General features: G+C 43.7%; 1 protein-coding gene across 2 annotated transcripts in view; it reads left to right on the top strand.

Annotated features, from left to right (window-relative positions):
* The window catches only part of COL6A6 (collagen type VI alpha 6 chain), a 179,238-nt gene that overhangs the window by 132,951 nt on the left and 25,000 nt on the right, over nt 1-21,287 (top strand). For both annotated transcript variants that reach the window (XM_042238535.2, XM_060396529.1), the window contains exons 26-33: nt 3,571-3,633; nt 4,488-4,538; nt 6,484-6,519; nt 7,221-7,283; nt 11,700-11,762; nt 12,884-12,919; nt 13,037-13,073; nt 19,510-20,003. In XM_042238535.2, coding sequence (XP_042094469.1) covers nt 3,571-3,633; nt 4,488-4,538; nt 6,484-6,519; nt 7,221-7,283; nt 11,700-11,762; nt 12,884-12,919; nt 13,037-13,073; nt 19,510-20,003 — 843 coding nt within the window. The remainder of the gene's footprint in view (nt 1-3,570; nt 3,634-4,487; nt 4,539-6,483; nt 6,520-7,220; nt 7,284-11,699; nt 11,763-12,883; nt 12,920-13,036; nt 13,074-19,509; nt 20,004-21,287) is intronic.

Here is a 21,287-nt window from a genome sequence, read left to right as displayed (position 1 = left end):
GAGCCCCCGCGCCCTGGGCCCGTGCTCCGCAGGAAGAGGAGCCGCTGCAGTGAGAAGCCTGTGCGCTATAGCCAAGAAGACCCAGCGCAGCCAAAAGTAGAGAAGACAGAATTGTAAGAGCAAGAACCTATCACGTAGGGATAGGGGGCTGAACTAGACGTTTAAACACAGTGTTCATAGAAGTATTTCCAGACTGGAAAAGGAGGCATCATAAGGATGCAGGTTTTGAGCAGACTTTGGAAGATAAGTAGTGTTTGGCAAGGAGTGAGAAAGGGCAGGGGAAATTGACTGACGAAATATTGAAGAAATAAATGTTGGAGAAGTAAATATTGAAGAAATAACATTTCTTCAACAAATATTGAAGAACTAAATAAAGGAAAACACAGGACTGGAAAAACGCCACGAGCAAGTGTTTGGGGGTGAAAATTATCCTGCTAGGGGATCACAGAGGGCAGGAACATCTTGTGGTTACTGACTTGACGAGGCAGCCAGGACCGTGTTGTTTACAGGTTGTGATCAGCACGTGTGAACACAGTCAGGTTTGGAAGCTTCTAAATAAGCAACTCAGTGTGGGAATATTTTGAAGACAGAGAGATTGCAAGCTAGGAGGAGTGCTGGCCCCTCACAGGCTCCAAGACAAGCGTGAGTGGGTGACCTAACAGGGTGGGGCCAGGAAGGACTCACAAGGGGCCTATGGAGCTCTCCCAGGAGCTGGCTGAGACACAGAGGAGAGGGCTGGACGACTCTGGGCCCCTAACTTGAGTGGGAACCCCATCCCAGAAGTGGGAAAGGCAGAGTGGGCAAAAGGGTGAGGGAAACCCCTTGGTCTGTGAGTGGAGCAGAGTCTAAGACTGATTGAAGATGCAGGTTTCAGAATCATTGGAATTTTAAAAAGGCTCTTGGTGATGACTCTGTAAGAAGGGTAAGAGGAGGCAGAAAAGGAATCATTGGAAAGGAGGGGAAAGAAGCACATTGGATGCTGAGAAGGAGAGTCTTGGAGAAGCTGAGAGCCTCAGCTGGCATCAAGTAGGGAAGGAGGAAAGGACTAGAGAAGCCACCACTTCTGGCGGCCAAGATGCACCCAAGAATAGATTCCAAAATGCAGCAGTTGGCCAGCTGCACAGGGCTAAACAGTGTGTATGGGATGGAGACCTCAGTAAGGCAGACATGATGGAGCCAGCAGCTGAGGGTCCCAAAGACAGCCGCTCGCAGGATGAAATGAGATCCATCGGTGACAGCAATGATCAGCTCCGAAAGGGATTGCTAGCGACGTGGCATAGCAGTTACGGTCTGGAAAGGAAAGTTTGGGACAGATACAATGGTGCGTTCTCACCCTGGTGAGGGCTGCAGGGGACGTGGTGTCTCTGGAAGAACTCAGGTTGTCCTACAGTGAGGATGCATGTGCGCAGACATCATGCGCGTATAGAGAAGGTTTGCGTGCGAAATGAAGGCACTCCTAGGGTGCGACAGAAGAGACCAAGACAGAGGTGGACAGAGACGGAGTGGCCTAGAGTGGATGTAGGTAGGAGTGTAGGGATGTGCAAGGAGGTAGATAGCAGCAGGGTAGTTGTGCCAAAGGATATCACTGTTAGTAAGAGAGATTTCTGAAAGGGAGGGGCAAGAATTTGGGAGGCAATTGCCCTCAGTGCCAACCCAAACCCTTTGGGAACCTCAAGATGGATCGAGTTCTCCAAGTCTGAGATGAGCCCCAGACACTTACTCCTGTCTTATCCCATTAAGCTCAGGTTCCCAGGGGAGCAACCAACCCGGCAGTTTATCCCAGGCTCGGTGTCTGGCTGTAGCCAGTAACAAAGTGATCTTGAACAAGCCTTATGGCTTCCTTTATCTCCCTATCTTCAAGCAGATGGCCTCACTTCAGCGTGAGTGAGAATCAGCAGAGAAGCTTATTTATAAAGGCATATCCCTGGGCTCCACCACCAGAGACCGACACCAGTGGAACCCAGGAATTTCCTTTGGCATGTGGACACTAGGTATATGGGAGGCAGGTGGCTTCCAGAGTGCACTTTGGGGGCCACTGCCCTGGAAGAAAGTCTGCAAGGCAGGAGGTCTTCTGCCACCCTTCCATGGAGCCCAGGTCTCTGCGCTCCTCCAGGGATCAGTGTTGGTGGACATTTGGCCATTTGGCCCCCTCACATGTACTGTGTGGTCTTTCTAATCTTAACAATGAGTTAACCACTCCTTCAGTGTGGGCTGCGCACACTTCCACTCTCTTGGAAAAGGAAAGGACAATAACGAGACAGTGGAGAAACTTAGCCAAGCTTTCCTCAGCCAGATGGCCAACGTCAATAGTGTTAACCATGTTGATAGGATAGACTGTTGATATGAGAAGAAGGACCCTTCACTTTCTCTCACTATGGGTCTTTTCCCCCCAAACTCATAAAACATAGCATAATCATGACAAAAACATCAAACTCCAATTGAGGGACATTCTGCAAAATACGTGATCAGTACTCCTCAAAACTGTCAAGATCATCAGAAACCAGAAAATCAGATAAACCGTCCCCATCTAGAGGAACCTGCAGAGACATGGGATCCTGGGACTGGAAAAGGAGATTTGGTGGTAAAAACTAAGGGAATATGAATAAAGTATGGACTTGGGGCTTCCCTAGTAGCTCAGTTGGTAAAGAATCTGCCTGCAAGGCAGGAGACCCAGGTTCAGTCCCTGGGTCAGGAAGATCCCCTGGAGAAGGGAATGGCAACCCACTCCAGACTTCTTGACTGGAGAATCCCATGGACAGAGGAGCCTGGCGGGCTACAGTCCATGGAATGGCAGAGTCAGACATGACTGTGCAATGAAATTTCCTTTCCTTTTAGTTAATAAGAATGATTTAATAGCCATGGGTTTGTTGTGATAAATATTCCCTTGAATGTAACTAATGTGAAGTTAACAATAGGGGAGGCTAGATGTGGTATGTATAGGAACTCTTTATACTGCCTTCACAACATTTCTGTAAATTTAAAATTGAGATTTTAAAAGCTTTTTTTTTTTTTTTAACAAAAAGGAGTTAAGCTTCTTTTGTAAACCTATGTTAACTTTCCCAAGTAGCTGTATGTCCTCAGTATGAGGCTGAGACTGATTCATAACCCACAGTCGACGTGCTACTAGTCAGAAGTCAGAAACTCTTGCCAGTCATGTCGTGCTATCTTGGTTATCTTGATTAAAACTCGATTAATAAGTCAGTTGTTTCTGCAGCATCCAGACCATTTGTATGGCTCCTCACAGAGAACAGCTTTGTTAATTTTTAAAACCATCCAAAGCCTCCTGTTTGACTCATGGTAAGACATTTCCAAGGGTGCGGCTCATGGCCCCAAGATGCTAAGATGGCAACTTGTACCAAACAATATCTCACACTTGCCAGGGCTTCATTTATCAATGGAAGAGACTTAACTCACCACCAGCAGCGCCTCTTGAATTGCTTACAAACTCAGTCCCAGCCACAAACCCATGGTCATGGATGCAATTGAAAATTCTTATCTTAGTTCCATCATTTCTAATGTCCTTTACAAAAGCAACCTAATAAAGACACATGTCATTTTTCTGTTTGACAGGGAGAACCTGGCGATCTGGGGATGAAGGGAGCCATTGGCCTTCGGGGTCCTCGGGGCTTGCCGGTTTGCATTTCATTCTTACTTTTGATCTGGCTCTTGAACTCTTTTTAGCTCAATAGGTATCTCTTGATGTGAGAAGAAGGGCCCTTCACTTTCTCTCACTATGAGTCTCTAAAGGCTTTAGAGTGGTTCTCTAAAGTCTTTAGAGAGGTTCTCTAAGGAGTGTGATGACGATAACAGCCCAATGTAGCTGTAGAACTTTCTAGAAATTGAGATTTCATCTTTGTCTTGGCCAGCTTTTCCGAAGTGACAACTTCCCAGGTACCAAGCATCCTGGGCAAGGGTGCTCTTAAAGCCAAGTGACAAAAGGGACAAAGCCTGTGGTTGACATTCTCCAATCTGCTTCCATTCTTTTGTCTCATCCAAACCCCTTCATGGGAAACCCAGTCCGCCCTTCCACCCATGCTAGGAGCTTCTCACTAAGGCCTGTGCAAGGATCCAGCAGCAGCCAATACCCAGACACTTAGGAGATCTTTCTTTTATCCAGCAAACTGAAATGCTTCAGATATAAGGTATATCTCTATATAAATACAAATGTTATCCAGGAGAGATGACACTCCTACCTTCTTTCATTAAGATTATTATACACCTGAAATTTTCTCATTTCATTCTCAGGACACGATGAGCAGGTGTAATTATTATTTTTCCCTTTTGATGAGACAAGTGAGACTAAGTGACTGCATTGCTATTGAGAGTTCCGTTTAGTACTACTGTGTCAGTGGTCTGTCCCCGAGGGAGAATCCTGCTGCTTAATTTTTCCTAAGCAAAACAAAAAACTGGCTGTCTAGTTCTCTTGTGAAGAAGCTTGTCTCCATCTGCAGCTGGGGATGTTTGTAAATATTTGCTTCTTCTTACAGGGTGATGATGGCAACCCAGGTTACGGGAGTGTTGGAAGTAAAGGAGCAAAGGTAAGACACGTTGACTGAAAGTGGTCACTTTCAATTTTGTTGTTGCTTTTTTTGGCCACATTTAAGAGAAAAAAAGGAGTGAATAAGGTAGTCTTAGATCTTTGGAGACAGATTTTGATCATTTATTTGATGATATCTTATGGAGAATACGGTAGGAAAATTCTGATAGTTTAAGGGGCATGCAACAATTGAAACTCGAAATTAATTTTCAGTTCTTTGCAGAGATGCGCATTCAGGGGCTGACTGGTTCCAGCCTGAACACTTCATCTAATCTAGAGCCTGAGGGAGACTATAGACATATTCCAAAATATGTCCTCTGAATATGTTTACTCTAACCATTTGTAAGGAGTTCTACAGGGCCTTTCCAAATGCAATGGGCCAAGCAGTAATTTTAAAATTAAAGCTCATAACTTTATATCAGAATTATAACTTAACATTGTCACTGAATACTTGAGTGCTGGAAGTAAGACAGATAACTTTACCAAAAGCAGTGATTGCTATATACCAACAATAACCACTTAGAAATCATAGTAACATCCATAAAAACATAATATAGTTTAAAATATCCTTTCTACAAAAATATTCAAGACCTATTACAAAAATTACTGGGACATAAAGTTTCAATAATTGGAGACATACCAAATACTTGTTGAAAAGTCTAAAATATTATAAGGATCCATGTAATTTCAAGTGAAATCCCAATGAGAAGGATGTAAGAGGCTGTCTAGAAGGATAAACAAACCCCCCAAAGCTAAAAATTTCTTTTTAAAAAACCCTAATGAATGAAGGATTTCCAGTGAAATTTTTATTGAAAGTAGCCTTAGTATTTGGTAAAGGTGGAACTATTAAGTAGCTAATCTTGCCTGGAGAATCCCAGGGGTGGGGGAGCCTGGGGGGCTGCCGTCTCTGGGGTCGCACAGAGTCGGACGCAACTGAAGCGACTCAGCAGCAGCAGCAGCAGCAGCAGCAGCAGCAGCAGCATCAGCCCTGGAATAGTGAAAGTGCTGGTTGCTCAGTTGTGACTAAGCTCAGCTGCAACCCCATGAACTGTGACCCTCCAGGCTCCTCTGTCCATGGAATTCTCCAGGCAAGAATACTGGAGTGAGTAGCCATTCCCTTCACTAGGGGATCTTCCTGATCCAGAGATCGAACCTGAGTCTCCTGCATTGCACGCAGATTCTTTACCATCTGAGCCACTAGCAAAGCCACTGAAATATTAGCCACTCTTTAAAATGAATGTGAATGTTTTTGTACATAATAGATAGAACTTAGGTAACAATGTCAAGTAAAAATCAAAAGGTAATTTAAAAAAAACATGTATCCTAACTGCGCTAAAATGCATTTTAAAAAGATTAAATAAAATATGGCAAAATATTTATAGTAATGGTTCTGGGAAGTGAAATTTGGGTGAATTTTCTTCTTTCTGTCTTTTTATTATTTTAAATATATTTGAGGAGATATTACTTTTAATGATCAGAAAACAAACATTATCTTAAATAAAATATTTTTTTCATCAAGTTAGGATTATCCTACATTTCAACTGTAGCCTGTGGCCAAAGTAAGGCAAACAGAGTACCAGAAAACAAATGATCAAATTTAGTCTGCAGGCGTCCCCAATTTTTCCCTCAAAGCTGAAATCCAGTTTAAGAAGACTGTTTCAGAAATACACGGTCAGATCACCAGCTCTCCTGCTGAATGTCTACATTTGAAGGAGAGCGAAGGTGTGTGTTTTACCCATTGATCTTAGGTTGTCAGGATGCTTTGGTGAGACCAGTCAATAGTTTAATTTAGAGACTGGAGTCAGTGTCTCAGACCATGCAGTGCAGTTTATTTTGGCCCTTTATTGGTTCAGAGGCATTTAAAATAAATAAGGCAGCAGGCAAAATTAAAGACAATATAAACCTACGCCAGTGATATGTGCATGTATTAATTTTCTCAATTTTAGGGGCAAGAAGGATTCCCTGGAGAAATCGGACCTAAGGTACTGTGTACTTCATGCTAACTAGAGATCAGAGATGCTCCTGGGTTTGTGAAATGTGTTATAGGACAACAGAAGAAAAATTAATTATAAATGAATAAAAAGAAACCTTTTCAGAGCAAGGGGAAAAGAAAGAAGCAGGCTTTTAAAAATAATCTTTTATTTCTCGCTTTTTAATTCACAAGGAAGAAAGCATCCATATTTTTCTCCTCACATGTCCTCCTCCCCCTCTACCATATGTATTTTCTTCTTTGCCCAAAGGGAAGTAAAATGTGAGAAAAACCAAAATTACCTGATCTCACTTGCCTCCGTTCTCCTAACGTGTTTTTAAGTCACCTTCAGGTAATAAGCTTAGCCATGCCGTCCACTTCATTAAGGCTTCCACTCCGACTGGAAACACTGACTGAGCTCAGTAAATGCCAGCTCCTGTGATAGGATCAGGAGACAAAGTAAAAAGCACAGTCTGTATCTCCAAGGAGGCTGTGTTCCATCTGGAGAGACAGAGAAATAAAACAGTGAGGCTCCAGGGGGGTGTGCTGAGAATCAGAAAATGGGGTTATCAGGGCAAAGACACTTCACAGAAGGCTATGAAAGATAAAAATATATGTGAAAAAGTCTTCATATTGGAACAGTATAAAAACACACTGAGATATACCTCTTTGGTTTTACTAGCCATTTTGTTTTATTTTTCTGAACTTATTTAGGGTGAGGTCGGAGACCCTGGTGGCCCAGGACAAACTGGACCCAAGGGCGCTAGAGGCAAGACGGTGAGTTTCGTTGGTCGTAAAAGCCTTACAACCTCAACTACCATGGGAAGTCCTTTCTCAGCCTCTTAGAGTCGTTTGAGTTGTCACTTGGTCCCAAAAGCTTGTAAAACGTGTAGTTTTGTTCAGGCAAACTTGGGGCAGGAAAATGGATATTTGGCTCCTTCTTTGCCAGCAATAAGGCAATGAATTATTGGCTCTCAGTGACCAGGTTCACCTGATCTGACCGATAAGGTACCATTCTTAAAACTGGAAATAAGTTGTGCATTTTTTTTTTCTTAAGGAATCCTTGTGGTCCAAAACAGTGTTTGCACCACCAAATATGATCCATTTAACCCTAGCCCCTCGGCAGACCTCATGTAACATACTGCCCACTGGCGTCTTGTCTCCCTTGTTAAGATCTTGTCTAACTACTCTAAGGAGGTGATCCTCTCCCAGTTTAGCTCAGGAAAGTGCCTCTTGAGCTCTCTGAGAAAGTTTTCATTTATCATGTAAGACGGGGCCTAAAGCTTTGGACCGCTCAGAATAACCACCCGTCTCCCGTACCCTCAGAAGCATCTGCAACTCGAGCTTGCCTCGGGTTCTCGTGGGCTAACAGTGGCTTTTGCCTTTGCTGACTCTATTTACCATACGTTGCAAAAGTGAGATGGTCGCTTTATAAAAGACACAATCTTATGACAGTCATCTCCTGAGACTTTATCTCTTTTCATCAGAACAACTCCGATCAGGTAAATAGATCTTGATACCATGTCAATTTCTGGATAAGAAAAACACAAAGTCTGATGAAAAAAAAAAGCTGTTACTTGAGGCAGCTTTTCAGTTTTGTCACCATAGTTTGACCCTGATCTGTTTTCTCCTACAAAGTACAGCAAAACCTGTATGCGAAGAGACTATTCATGAGGGCTTTAGGGGTAGGAAGTAAAGAAACTTCTTTCCCTCCATCCTGCTTTTCCCAAGAGGCCTGTTTCCTGGCTGGAATTCTTTTCCTTATGTATGTTTTTGGTTGACTGTCCCTTAACATTTTTGCTCTCAAAAGAAACAAAAAAAAAGACTGATAAAAGAAGGATAATTGGAAAAGACCTTCAAGTTAATCTAGATGTCATCTGCATTGAAATACATCTGCATCTTTTCCCTCGACGTGTTAATGAGGTAGTTTCCCCTTGAACACTGGAGGCGCGCAAATACGGCCAGCAGTTTCTTGGGTTCTCTTACTGCCCAGCGACATGTTCATCACTAAAAAAAAAAAAAAAAAAAGCTGATGAGGAATATATAATCTTTTTCTCTTGGCCTTTGGTTACTTCATTTTTTTCCCCACATTAGACAATTTATCACTATCTTCAACTTGTTTATTTCACCTGCCAAGCTGCCTTTTTGTACAGCTTGTATTTTTGAGTTTAAAGTTTAGACACGGAAAAACTTCCAAGTTTTCGTTGGAGGGTTTTGGTAATAAAGCTCTGAGTATCTCTTTAGTTCTCTCGGAATGATTACATTCCTAGTTTAAGTTTTCTAAATCTTTACCTTTTTTCACCCCAACTGAAGCATTTGCTTTTTTGAATCTGCCATAACTTTTAACCTGCCTTGTTTGGAGGATAAAGGTATGTTTGTATTTATACTTTTTATCAACTTCACACGTGCACAGCCTTCAAGGCAGGGTTCCTTAGTCACAGCACCACCGACATTTTCGGCTGGATAATCGTTGTGGGGGTTGTTCCTTGCATTGCAGGATGTTTAGCAGGGCCCCTGGCCTCGACCCTCGAGAGTCAGCATTACCCACCCCCGTCCCCTCTCAATCATGGCAGCCAAAAGTATCTCCAGACATTGTTAAATGTCCCCACAGGAGTCAGAGCTGAGGGACACAGACTTCCCCCCAGTTAAGGACCACGGGTTTAGAGAGTCAACTAATTTCACAAGGCTTAGTATGAAAAACTGGCACTTATCTGCCATGTAGCTCCTATTTCTCTAAAAGCTGTCTTGTTGCTCTATTTTCTGGGAGATTTCTTTGACTTTATCTTACAACGCTTCTCTCACAGTTTAATTTTCAAGCACTCATTTTTTGTTGTTGTTGTTGCCTGAATATTCTTTTTTAAACTACCCTATTTTTGTTTCATGGTTGAAACATCCCATCTCTCTGAGGATATGAATTAGTACTTTTGAAGTCTCCTTTGCCCAACATAGCCTGTTCCCGGCAGTGTTTTTTCCTGCCCTACTCTCTGTGGCTCACGTGTCTCTCTATTGAAGAGCTGAGGATGCAAAATCTACCTGGAAGCCCCAAGGAAATGAATGGGGCTCGTCAACTACAAGTTTCCCTGAAGAGTGATCTGACTGAGTTGCTACTTAGCAAACATCTGAGATTAGCATCTTGGGGTCTTTCTTCTCTGTCTAGTCAGATTCCCCTGAAAAGATTCTTTCAATCTTCCACCTAAGGGTGAAGGTCTGGCTGCCAGCTTTCTGGGAGCCCCAGCTTTCTTGGGGTCTCACATCTATTCCACAGCTTCACTTGATTGCCTTGTTTTCTGGACCGTACCACCAACCTTCAATTCTGCCTGGGTTTCCTGGTGTGTAGCCATCTCAGTTTTACCTTTGTCATTAAGGAGAAAGAAGGGACATTCGATTCAACTATTGAGAACGGGGAGGAAGCTCAGAGATTCCCCGACCAAGCTGCCTTATTTGCCCTCTCTCCTTCACCCCCACTTCTAGAGGTACTTTCTGAGAACGCATCATAGAACACTCAGCCCCTTAGCTTTCCCTGCTGCTAGCCTAGGCTTCAGCTTTTTCAGCTCTAAGTCATTTAATGCTTCTCAGTTTGAAAGCTATTGTCTCATTTCTCATTCTCCCCGTGTTTGTTATTTTTTGTCTTAAAAAAAAAAAAAGTTTGTTTAGTATTATTTTGGTAAAACACTGGAGGGAACAAAAGTAAACGCTTATGTCCAATATACCTTTTTTTCCCCTGGAGATTAATCTATATCTTCTAAATAAAATAGTAAGGTTGCATTTTGTTTTGCTTTTTCACTCAACCCAGCATGCTGTGCAGATCATTGGAAGACACAAAGGCCATTTAGTGATTATTTGCTATTTCATAGGCAATGCTTTTACAGATTAAGTTGATTTTAAACAACCTTGTTTTTCACTCTCATAAAGCTTGTACATCTCATGACATTATGAATGAACAAAGAAATACTGTCCTAATTTTTAAACTAAATTCTAGCTTTCTTTATGATAAATTATACTGTTGAATGCACACACAGAAAGTAAGTAGTCAACAACTGTTGTTTTTATTTGCTGCTGCTATTCCCCATTTTACTACAAATATTTCCAGCCAGGTGTTCTATGCTATCTGGTGGTTCTTTCAAGGGGTTTTATATCTAAATTTTTGCTTTTCTGAGTTTTTTTGGTTGCTGTTGTTTTCACGTGTTTGTTAGTTTAGTCACCTACTAAATTTGAGATAAAAATTCATTTAGATAAAAGTTTCTCCCTTGACCCAGCAAGTCTAGTTCTAGCAATCTTTCTTAAGGAAATAATCAGAATTGCATATATGACTTTATAGTGGCATGCTTATTGCAACAACAGCAAACTTAAATGCCAACAGTAAGGGACTGATTAAATAAATCATAGTATAGTCATTAAATAGAATACTATGGCAGCCGTGATGGAGAAGGCAATGGCAAGCCACTCCAGTGTTCTTGCCTGGAGAATCCCAGGGACAGAGGAGCCTGGTGGGCTGCCCTCCACGGGGTTGCACAGTCAGACACGACTGAAGCGACTTAGCAGCAGCAGCAGCATGGCAGCCGTGAAGGGCGATTTTTGTGAAAGAATGTTTAGTTATATGAAAACGTCCAGAAATACATGTTTAGTATAAAAGGCAGCAATAGAAAAGTATATAAATATATTAAGATGGGATGGAAAATACCAGATATGAACTCTAATGTAAACTGTGAACTTTGGGCGATTATGATGTCAATGTAGGTTCATCCATTGTAACAAATGTACCACTCCGGTGGGGGATGCTAGTAATGGGGGCATCTAGGAGTGTGAAGGATCAGGATATATAGAGGAAATGTCTGTAACTTCTTAATTTGTTTTCTGAACCTAAAATTGCTTTTAAAAAATACTCTTCAGAATTAAAAATAAAGACCATGATTTTAATCTAAATATATATATATATATATATATATATATATATAAAGATATATATAGATTAACACCAAAAGGATAAATAAGTAAAAGACTAGAATAAGAAACAACAAAATGTCAGCGAGTATTATCTGGGGGAGAAAAAGTTTCTGAGGATGTTTTTCCTTCTGTGTACTTTTTGGGAATCTGTTTTCTAAAGTCAAAGTGTATTGCTTTTGAAATGTTAAACCTCCACATAGCACACAAACATATATGTATAATTTTAAGGTAAATAAATTCTGCTTTAAGGTATCTGCTGGGCTTCCCGGAGAACCAGGATCCCCTGGGGAGCTGGGACCTCCTGGACGCAAGGTAAATAAAAAACCCGTCAATCACATCAACTCCTTTTCCAGATAATAAGTCAGTGCCTGAAGTCTTCATTGTCCAAATGTGTATGCTTTCTGTGTTTGCAGCTTGGCAATGATTTCCACCACATTTCCACCTTCAATGTCCTCAGGGAGACGAGAGAAAAAAATGCTAATTAAATAGCAGTTGCCATTTCTCGGGTGGTGGGGGAAACCGAGGAAGGAAGCAAAAAGAGATTTCTTATTTCATCTAGAATGAGGTTTCTCAATGATCAGTGAATTTTATATATCTGACCAATCCTTGCCTTTTTTCTCACAGTCAGTGACAGTGAATGAAAGAAAGGGAGAGGAAATTAACAAATAGTGAATAAGTTACCAACAGCGCATTCACATGGAACTTATTTTCTTGAGTTTGGGTGGGGCGCAGTCACATTTTTCCCTGTCTCTTTGAGCTCAGCCAGACTCTTCCTGTTCCAACTTGAGACTGAACAGATGAAATACAAGATAATTCCACTTTGTTCTTTCTATCCCCTGCCCAGATAGACAGATATGTACATATATATGTGTATATATATGATCATATACATATATATGGCCATATACATATATATATACAAATATATATATATATATATTCATTTTGGGGAGACAGTGCGGATTACCTTTCCAGGCATTTGGCCTGTCTAGTCTGTCTGTCATCCAGCCGATGATCTGCTCAGCGGCTGCCCAGTGGCCAAGGCAAAACGTTTGGGGAACTTGATGCCTTTGCGTTAAGGCACCGGCACAGGAGATGGCTCAGCCTTACCTAGTTCTAGCCCCAGGATCTGCTCCAAACTCTGGGGCCAGTGCCTCATTGCCAGCTCCATCTTCATCTTCTGGACGACCCTTATCGTCCAGAGACACAGCAGAGGACAGTGGCCCCTGGACGTTCACTTCGTACAGTTTCCTCCCCTTAGAATGTTATCATTAATCTGGTGATGAGTATCCTATGGGGAGTTTTTTCCTCCCTCTTAGTGAGAAATAAAAAGGTTAAGAAGCTATCTTTTTCTTAGAGTAATGTTGATGCATTTTCTGGCTCCTGCGATGTGCTTCCAAAACCCTGAAACCACACTCTTTCTGTTTCCCCAGGGTGTGAAAGGGGCCAAGGGATTGGCTTCATTCTCTGTACGTATCTGCTGACTCCAACAGAGCCTGAGCATCCCGTGACATTTACTTATTTCTCAACTTGCAGGACCTGGAGTCTGTTGGTTAATCCATTCTGTTTTATTTTTTGAACTACAGACATGTGAGCTCATCCAGTACGTGCGGGACCATAGTCGTAAGTACCACGATTAAGATGATCACCTGGGGTGTCAGCATTCGTAGAAGAAAAGCGGCAAATTCTGCACTCAAAATTGAGACTGATTACCAGACAGTTTCTTAAAATTAGCAATGTCACTGTGTGTATTTGGAGGCGGCATAGACTGATGTCTATTAACTCCCTCTCCGGCGGCCAGCATGCCTACTGAAACGCGTCCCAACACTAAGGAAGGGTATAGCTAGTGCTTTTGATCAGGGAAAAATGAAGATATGAGCTCAGACCTCTCCTGATGGTGAAATCAACCAGTGAGGAGTCACATTAAACTTTATAAAATTATTAACCCCTGACAACAGCTAAGGATCAAACTCAGCTGCTGTGAAAGAGCCAGCCGTGGCAAGGAGGTATCCTGGCAGGTGGGAACTCTGACGTTTGTTTATCATTCCCTGAGAAGGCGTGCTTGACTACCTTGAATCAGACTCATTTGCTTCTAAAATTACCCAGTCTGCCTGTATTTTCTTTACTTTCAAAGTTTTAGCAGCGAGAAATGGGTTTTGATTTGGCAAAGGCACTTTTGAATTTGCTTTGAGACCCTTAGAGCAGCCTCTTCTATCAGAACACGTGTTAGCAGCATCAAAGGAATGCCATGGACAAGATGAGACTTGGTTGCTTAATGTTCACCTACAAATGACTTCCTAGATAAACATTAGGACTGAAAAAAATGTCACAGTTCCCTCAAGGTACCTGGGGGGAGAAAACAGACAAATTAAGATCCCATTTCTGGAGAGAGTATGGGTCTCAAAGACAGACTTTCCAAAGCTTTGAATGCAGTGCTGATCTTAACTCTGCCTTGTAGCGGAATGGAACCATCCATTCTGGGCATCACATCTATGCATTGGCTCATGAAGATTGCTTGCTTTGAGGCTGGATTAACAGAGTGGGCTTTCTGACGTTGGAGCCATGTGACCTATATTGACTCAGGGGTAGACCCAAGTGTGATGAGATCTGAGCTTTCAAAATGTGAGCGATTTAATACAGAATTATGAATCCAAAACGAGGTACAAAACTGCTTCAGAAGTATCATTTAGAACAAGAAGGGAAATGACAGCCAATGACTTCTGCCTGTTATAAAAGTATGTGGTCGTGTGAACACATGGCTGGGCCCTTCTCAAGGCCTTGCCGGGGGCCCCTTGGATGAGAGGTTGGCAACAGCACTGCCCAGAACTTTCTGCAATGATGGGAAGTGTCCACTGCACTGTCAAACATGCAGCCACTAGCCACAGGGGAATTTGAGCCTTGATGGATGGTTAGTGCAAGTGAAAAGCTAACTAATTATCTCATTTAATTTAAATTAATTCAAATGTCGATAGTCAGGTGAGACTAGCGGCTTTCTTATTGGACAGTGTGGCCCTAAAGTTTAAGCTTCATTTGTGTGTGTTAGTCACTCAGTCCCACCCGACTCTTTTTTGACCCCCACGGACTGTAGCCCCCCAGGCTCCTCTGTCCATGGGATTCTCCAGGCAAGAACATTGGAGTGGGTAGCCATTCCCTTCTCAAGGGATCTTCCCGACCCAGGGATCAAACCTGGGTCTCCTGCCTTGCAGGCGGATTCTTTACCAACTGACCCACCAGGGAAACCCACATCAGAGAGTAATTTGGGAACACCTATTGAAGTTGAAGATGTATGATAGTCTGTGTCCCAGAAATTCTGTTTTCAACACAAATCCCTAGAGAAAGCTTCATTTACTTATGAGTAAATCTATCGAGGGTGTTTACATATACATATGTGTACCTATATGTAATCAATAGCTACAGATACCTACATGGGGAAATTTAGAGTGAAAAGGGGTTAAGACCTTTTAACTTTCCAAATCCGGTGCCTCTCTCTGCAATGTGCTGTCCCCTCCCAGGCAGAGAACCTTTTCGTCTGACAGCTGGCTGCCTGCTGCTGACTTATGGCTCTCCAGAGCCTCCAGCCCTGTTTCTTTGTGGAAGGACCTGTGCTTTGACCAAGATGCTTGATCTGTCTGCATATCTTCAAACACTATTTGTGGCCTTGATTTGTTAAGTCGTCTACAAAAAGCTCATAAAGTAGAGTCTCAGTTGCCATGATTTCTTACACAATACAGAACGCTGTTCTCCTACCAAATAATAACCCAACTTCTTTTGTTCTTCTTCCCCAGCTGGCAGACAGGGTGAGTAATTTTATTTATAGCATATTATAATCAAGCTCCAAAATGTCGCACATCTGGAAAGATGAGTTAGAACATTGTGTTGCCTGCCAAATTATAAAAAGTTTATCTAAGCCCTCTTGGTAGTACAGCCGTAGCCCCGCCTCCAATAAATCACTAACGTTTAAGCTGAGTCTCACAACTCTTTGTCAACCAAGTGTTTGATCTTTTAATTATTAACATTTTAATGACTACCAGCCCCGTTTACCTTACCAATAGACTTTTTGTAATAGTATTTTTCCCTCCCTCCCTTTTCTCTATTTATGTCTGTAGTCTAGTTTTTAAGGATTAAGGGCAAAGGGCAAAAGTGCACGGAATAAAGTTGGGATGATAGGATAGCAAGTAAGCTACATGTGTAGCTCAGATAGTGCTAAAGCCTATGGAGATCATGGCTGATGTTAATTATCAAATTGGCTTAATATCTTTCTGGGCCAGTTTTCAGGAATATTATAAAAACTGGATACATGATGTTTCTGTTATAACCCAGAGGGCGACAGCCCTCCATACCTTTATATCTTTATCCTTTTTATATAAATGCTTCAGTCTGTGCCCTCTGGTTGCTTGTTCACTCATTCAACAAATATTCATTGGAAGCCCATTAGGTTGCAGTCTCTGTCCCAGACAGTGCTGACTAAGAGGGACATAATTCCTGTCTTTGGAAGCTTCCATTCTTGTGGAGGATCCAGATAAGTGAACAAGCAAAAGAATTACAGAATCCTTTAGTTACTATGAAAGAGATAAAGAATGGAATATTCTGTCACAGAATAACATTAGAGGAGGGGAGAAATGCCTTTGAAGGGCGGGTTCGTCAATGAGGCAATGATACTGAAGTTTGGATGAAGAATGAAAAAGAAGCTGGCTTTGCAAGATCCAGGCAGGGAATCCTGCTAGCGCAAAGGCCACAACTCAAGAGAGACCCATGTGTTTTCTAGTTCCTGGTGGAAGCCCACGGCCACTGAGAGAAGATGACAAGGGGGACATGGCATGTGAGGAAGTGGAGAAGGAAGCAGGGACCCCACTGGGCTTTGTAGGTTACATTTAGGAGGCCAGGTTTTATTCAAAATGGAATGGGAGGGCATTAAAAGTATTGAAGGTGTAAACGTGAACTGATGAACAACTTTTTAAAGTTTATTTTGGCCGCCGTGGGAGAGTGCATTGTAGGGAAAGTGAAAGTCGCTCAGTTGTGTCCGACTCTTTACCACCCCATGGCCTATACAGTCCATGGAATTCTCCAGACCAAAATACTGGAGTGGGTAGCCTTTCCTTCTCCAGGGGATCTTCCCAATCCAGGGATCGAACCCAGATCTCCCACACTGCAGGCAGATTCTGTACCAGCTGAGCCACAAGGGAAGCCCAAGAACACTGGAGTAGGTAGCCTATTCCCTCTCCAGGGGATCTTCCAGACCCAGGAATTGAACCAGGGTCTCCTGCGTTGCAGGCAGATTCTTGACCAACTGAGCCACCAGAGAAACCTTGTAGGGAGGGGTTGTGTAAAAGCCAGAGGACTCGCGTTAGAGGGAGGGGCCGTGTGGGGCTCTTCTAGGCCAGCGTGGCAGTGGCCTGGACAGGCCTCCGTTGCTGGGCGGTGGTCCCCTGGCGGGGACTGGGTTCGCCTCCCTCCGTCCTCACTGTCACTTGCTCTGGGCTGTGCAGTGACCATCAGCACGTCGGTCCTCCATGTGGGGCCTCACGTCTGAATGGGTCCTCCCCAGGGCCTCCACAGTCCAGCCCAGCGTTCCTCAGGATCCTTGGGGTCCTGGCAGCACGCTGGTGAGCCTTGAGGGATTTTTCTTGAAGAACTTGAAATTTTTGTTATCATCAGCCAGTGTGCTCGTATCTTTTTTCCCCTTTATGGAGCTGAGGCCGCAATGTTGTTATTGCTGCTGATACTCCCATGTGAGACAGCCCCCCAAACAAAATACGAGTGGAAACTTTGTCGTGTTTGGTCACAATTTTACTCGGTTTTTATTGTAAAATTGACGTGACCTTGATTTTTTGAAATTTCTGAAATTTTTAAGTTTCTGCTCAGCCCACTAAATTAGACTCAGAAGCTAGTAGATTCTGCCCTTCTCCGTTGATACACACAATTCGGGGGTTGAACATTTATTCTTACTAGTCCTTTTGCCTATGAAGGTCCTAGCATCTAGGACCAGAAGGAGATGATAGCCTAAGGTGATGGGGCTTCCCTTGTAGCTCAGTTGGTAAAGAATCTGCCTGCAATGCAGGAGACCTGGGTTCAATCCCTGGGTTGGGAAGATCCCCTGGAGAAGGAAATGGCAACCCCCTCCAGTATTCTTGCCTGGAAAATCCCATGGACAGTGGAGCTGGCAGGCTACAGCCCATGGGGTCACAGAGTCGGACACGACTTAGAGACTAAACCACCACCAAGGTGATGAGGTCCAGGTGGACCAGCTGAGAAGGTGACCCCCTCCTGGGCCCGCTTGGCCAGCCCCTGTGGGTCAGAGTCCTGAGCTCTCCTGGGAGGAGCTGACTTGCTAGCCTCTGACTTGCCCCCCTCCAAGGGAAGGACATCCCCCAACTGTCCTCTTTACCAACATGCTTCTCAGCACCAGGCATCTCATCCATCCTGAAAGTTCTGTTCTTCCTGTCCCTGTCGCAAAGAACTGTCCCTCATTTGCTTTTTCATTCAACGTTTATGAGACCCCAGATAGATGGCAGGGACTAGTAATCTGGCAGATCAAGAGAGACCGTCTCTGTCTCCAGACTTCATGAAGTGGCGGGAGAGGCAAACGTTCTTCAGATAATTAGATATAAATCTCTGACTGTGATAAGTGCAGGATACTGGGATTAGAATGACTGAATTACAATCAGCGAATAAATCTTGATACATTCGAATGTAACAGCCTTAAAGTTTCTCTAAGTAAGAAGGCATACTTATTGGTTAAGTTTGTTTTTCTAACATAAATAAAAATTCATCAGTTAACACTCTCCTCTTTCTTTTAAGTAATGTAGCTCTTCTCTCTCACAATGGCTAAGTCAGTAACAGTAATAGTAATGGCAGGCATTAATTGAGCGCCTGGTGTGTGCCAGGCACTATAATCCTAAGTACTGTCTTTAGCTGTGCTGATTCCCTTAATCGCCTAGACAGTGGGCGCTGGGAGGACTGTCATTTTATAGATGAGCAAACTGAGGCACAGAGAGGGTGAGTCCAAATCTGAAATTATCAACAGAACTTTCAACATTCATCCCTTTTTAACCTCTCTTAAATTTCCTCATTAAGTAAAAAAAAAAAAAAAAAAAAAAAGTTTTTGTTTATTTAACAAAGTTCCAGCGACAAACACATTATACCATTGAGCCAGTCTCCATAGGTAAAATGGCATATCTGTGAGCTCTTTATTATTTAGGTGTTTTAGTAATGAATGTACAAATTTCATTAAAACTCGAATTATAGATTTCTTATTATACTTTATTTGTTTTTAATTAAAGTTTCAGTTCAGTTCAGTTCAGTCACTCAGTCATGTCCGACTCTGCAACCCCATGGACTGCAGCATGCCAGGCCTCCTTGTTCATCATCAGCTCCCAGAGTTTACCCAAACTCATGCTCATTGAGTTGGGGATGCCATCCAACCATCTCATCCTCTGTCGTCCCCTTCTCCTCCCGCCCTCAATCTTTCCCAGCACCAGGGCCTTTTCCAATGAGCCAGGCGCATCAGGCGGCCAAAGTATATTTGATTACAATGTTGTATGAGTGTCTGCTGTGCGTAAAGGTGATTCAGTTATAGACATACATACATGTGTATGTATATATATATTCTTTTTCAGATTCTTTCCCGTTGTGGTCGATTACAGGATATTGAATATAGTTCCCTGTACTATACAGTAGGACCTTGTTGTTTATCTACTGTATATATAATATTGTGTATCTGCTAATCCCAAACTCCTAATTTATCCCCAACCCCTTTCCCCTTTGGTAGGCATAGGTTTGCTTTCTATGTCAGTGAGTCAGTTTCTGTCTCATAAATGAGTTCATCTTTTGCTTTATTTAAGAGAGCAAAGTCAGTTTTTAGAATATAATCTTAATTATTCAAGATTTAAATATTTAAGTATGTGTTTTACTACTTGAGTTATTAACATTTAATGATTTAGTTGTTTCCATATTTTAATGTTTAACATTTAAAATTACTTAGCCTTCTATGTACGCATCATATTTTTTTTCCATTTTAAGTGCGTGGTCTCATGGTAAGGCGCCTGTTCTGGCCTTTTAGGAGTGCCTCAGTGCCCCGTGTACCCCACGGAGCTGGTGTTCGCGCTGGACCAGTCCCGGAGCGTCACAGAGCCGGAGTTTGTGCGGATGAAGGCGATGCTGTCCTCCCTGCTGAGCGGCCTGCGGGTCCGGGAGGACCACTGCCCCGCAGGCGCGCGCGTGGCCGTGCTGGCCTATGACTCCCACGCTAGGCTCCTCATCCGCTTCTCCGACACCTACAGGAAGGACCGACTCCTCCGAGAGATCGAGGCCCTCCCTTACGAGCGCTCCACGGCCAGCAGGGACATCGGCAAGGCCATGAGGTTTGTCTCCAGGCACGTCTTCAAGAGGATGCTCCCGGGGTCCCACTCCAGGAGAATCGCCACCTTCTTCAGTGGCGGCCCGTCCGTGGACCCCCAGACCATCACCACTGCTGGCCTGGAGTTCAGCGCCCTGGACATCATCCCGGTGGTGATTGCCTTCAATCAGGTGCCTGCCGTCCGGCGATCATTTGCGGTAAGAAGGACCACCTGCCTCAGAAGTCTTCCCTGTCTTTCTTTCTGCCCGTGTTCAGGGGCACTTACAGGAAAGCATGGAGCTGCGCGAAGTGTTTGTTACTATGTGCCAGGAGCATGCCAAGCCCTTGATACGCACCTTCCTGTTTAGTTCACAAAAGCAGTGTGTGTGAGATGGGAACCACTGTTATTCCCACTGTGTAGATGAGAACACTGAGTCTGCAGAGTGAGTGAGTGAAAGTCGCTCAGTTGTGTCCGACTCTTTGCGACCCCATTGACTATACAGTCCATGGAATTCTCCGGGCCAGACACTGGAGTGGGTAGCCTTTCCCTTCTCCAGGGGATCTTTGCAACCCAGGAATCGAACCCAGGTCTCCCACGTTGCAGGCAGATTCTTTACCGGCTGAGCAATGGGGGGAGCCCAAGAATACTGGAGTGGATAGCCTATCGCTTCTCCAGCGGGTCTTCCCGACCCAGGATTTGAACCGGGGTCTCCTGAATTGCGGGCGGGCTCTTTACCTGCTGAGCAACTGGGGAAGCCCAGGAATACTGGAGTGGGTAGCTTATCGCTTCTCCAGCGGATCTTCCTGACCCAGGGTTTGAACCGGGGTCTCCTGCATTGCGGGCGGGCTCTTTACCCGCTGAGCAACTGGGGAAGCCCGAGTCTGCAGAAGCGGGCCCGTACGCCCAGGTTCACACAGCTGCCTCGTGGCGGAGTCAGGGCTTGGATCCAGGCCTCTATTCTCCAAGACTCCCTGAGTTGGCTCTGGTGTATAGATACCAAGTTGGATGGCCAATAGACATTCAAGAATGTCACCGCGGTGGCCAGCGTGCTGGTCTCTGCTGTGTGATGGGACCCCACGGACTGAGTTTATAATGTTACTGATCGTATAAATATCCTCCCTTTATGAAGGAAGAGTCATTCCTGTTACAGCCTCTTAGGCTGAAGTTTAAAAATCTTACCGTGTGATATTTCTATTGACACTTTATTTAGTTTTCATTCCTGAGCGCCCAGCAGCCTGTGGGATCTTACTTCCCTGACCAGGGATTGAACCCTCATCCTCAGCAGTGACAAAGTCCTGAGCTCTGCAACACCAGGAAATTCGCTGTGTAGCATTTCTAGATAAGCCACCCGGTATCACAGCGATGTCCAAAACTCCCTGTGAGTGGAGCCGCTACGGCAGAGGTTCCTTAGAAAAAAAAACCACACCCACTGGACCCCGCACAGTGTCCTTCTGGTCATCGGTGTCCACCTGGCAAGCTGGTTTGTTCTCCATTCATGGGA

The sequence above is a fragment of the Ovis aries genome, chromosome 1 (genome assembly GCF_016772045.2).
Source record: "Ovis aries strain OAR_USU_Benz2616 breed Rambouillet chromosome 1, ARS-UI_Ramb_v3.0, whole genome shotgun sequence".
NCBI lineage: Eukaryota > Metazoa > Chordata > Mammalia > Artiodactyla > Bovidae > Ovis > Ovis aries.
Note: the sequence above shows the minus strand (reverse complement) of the source record. Positions and strands in the feature narration are given on the sequence as shown.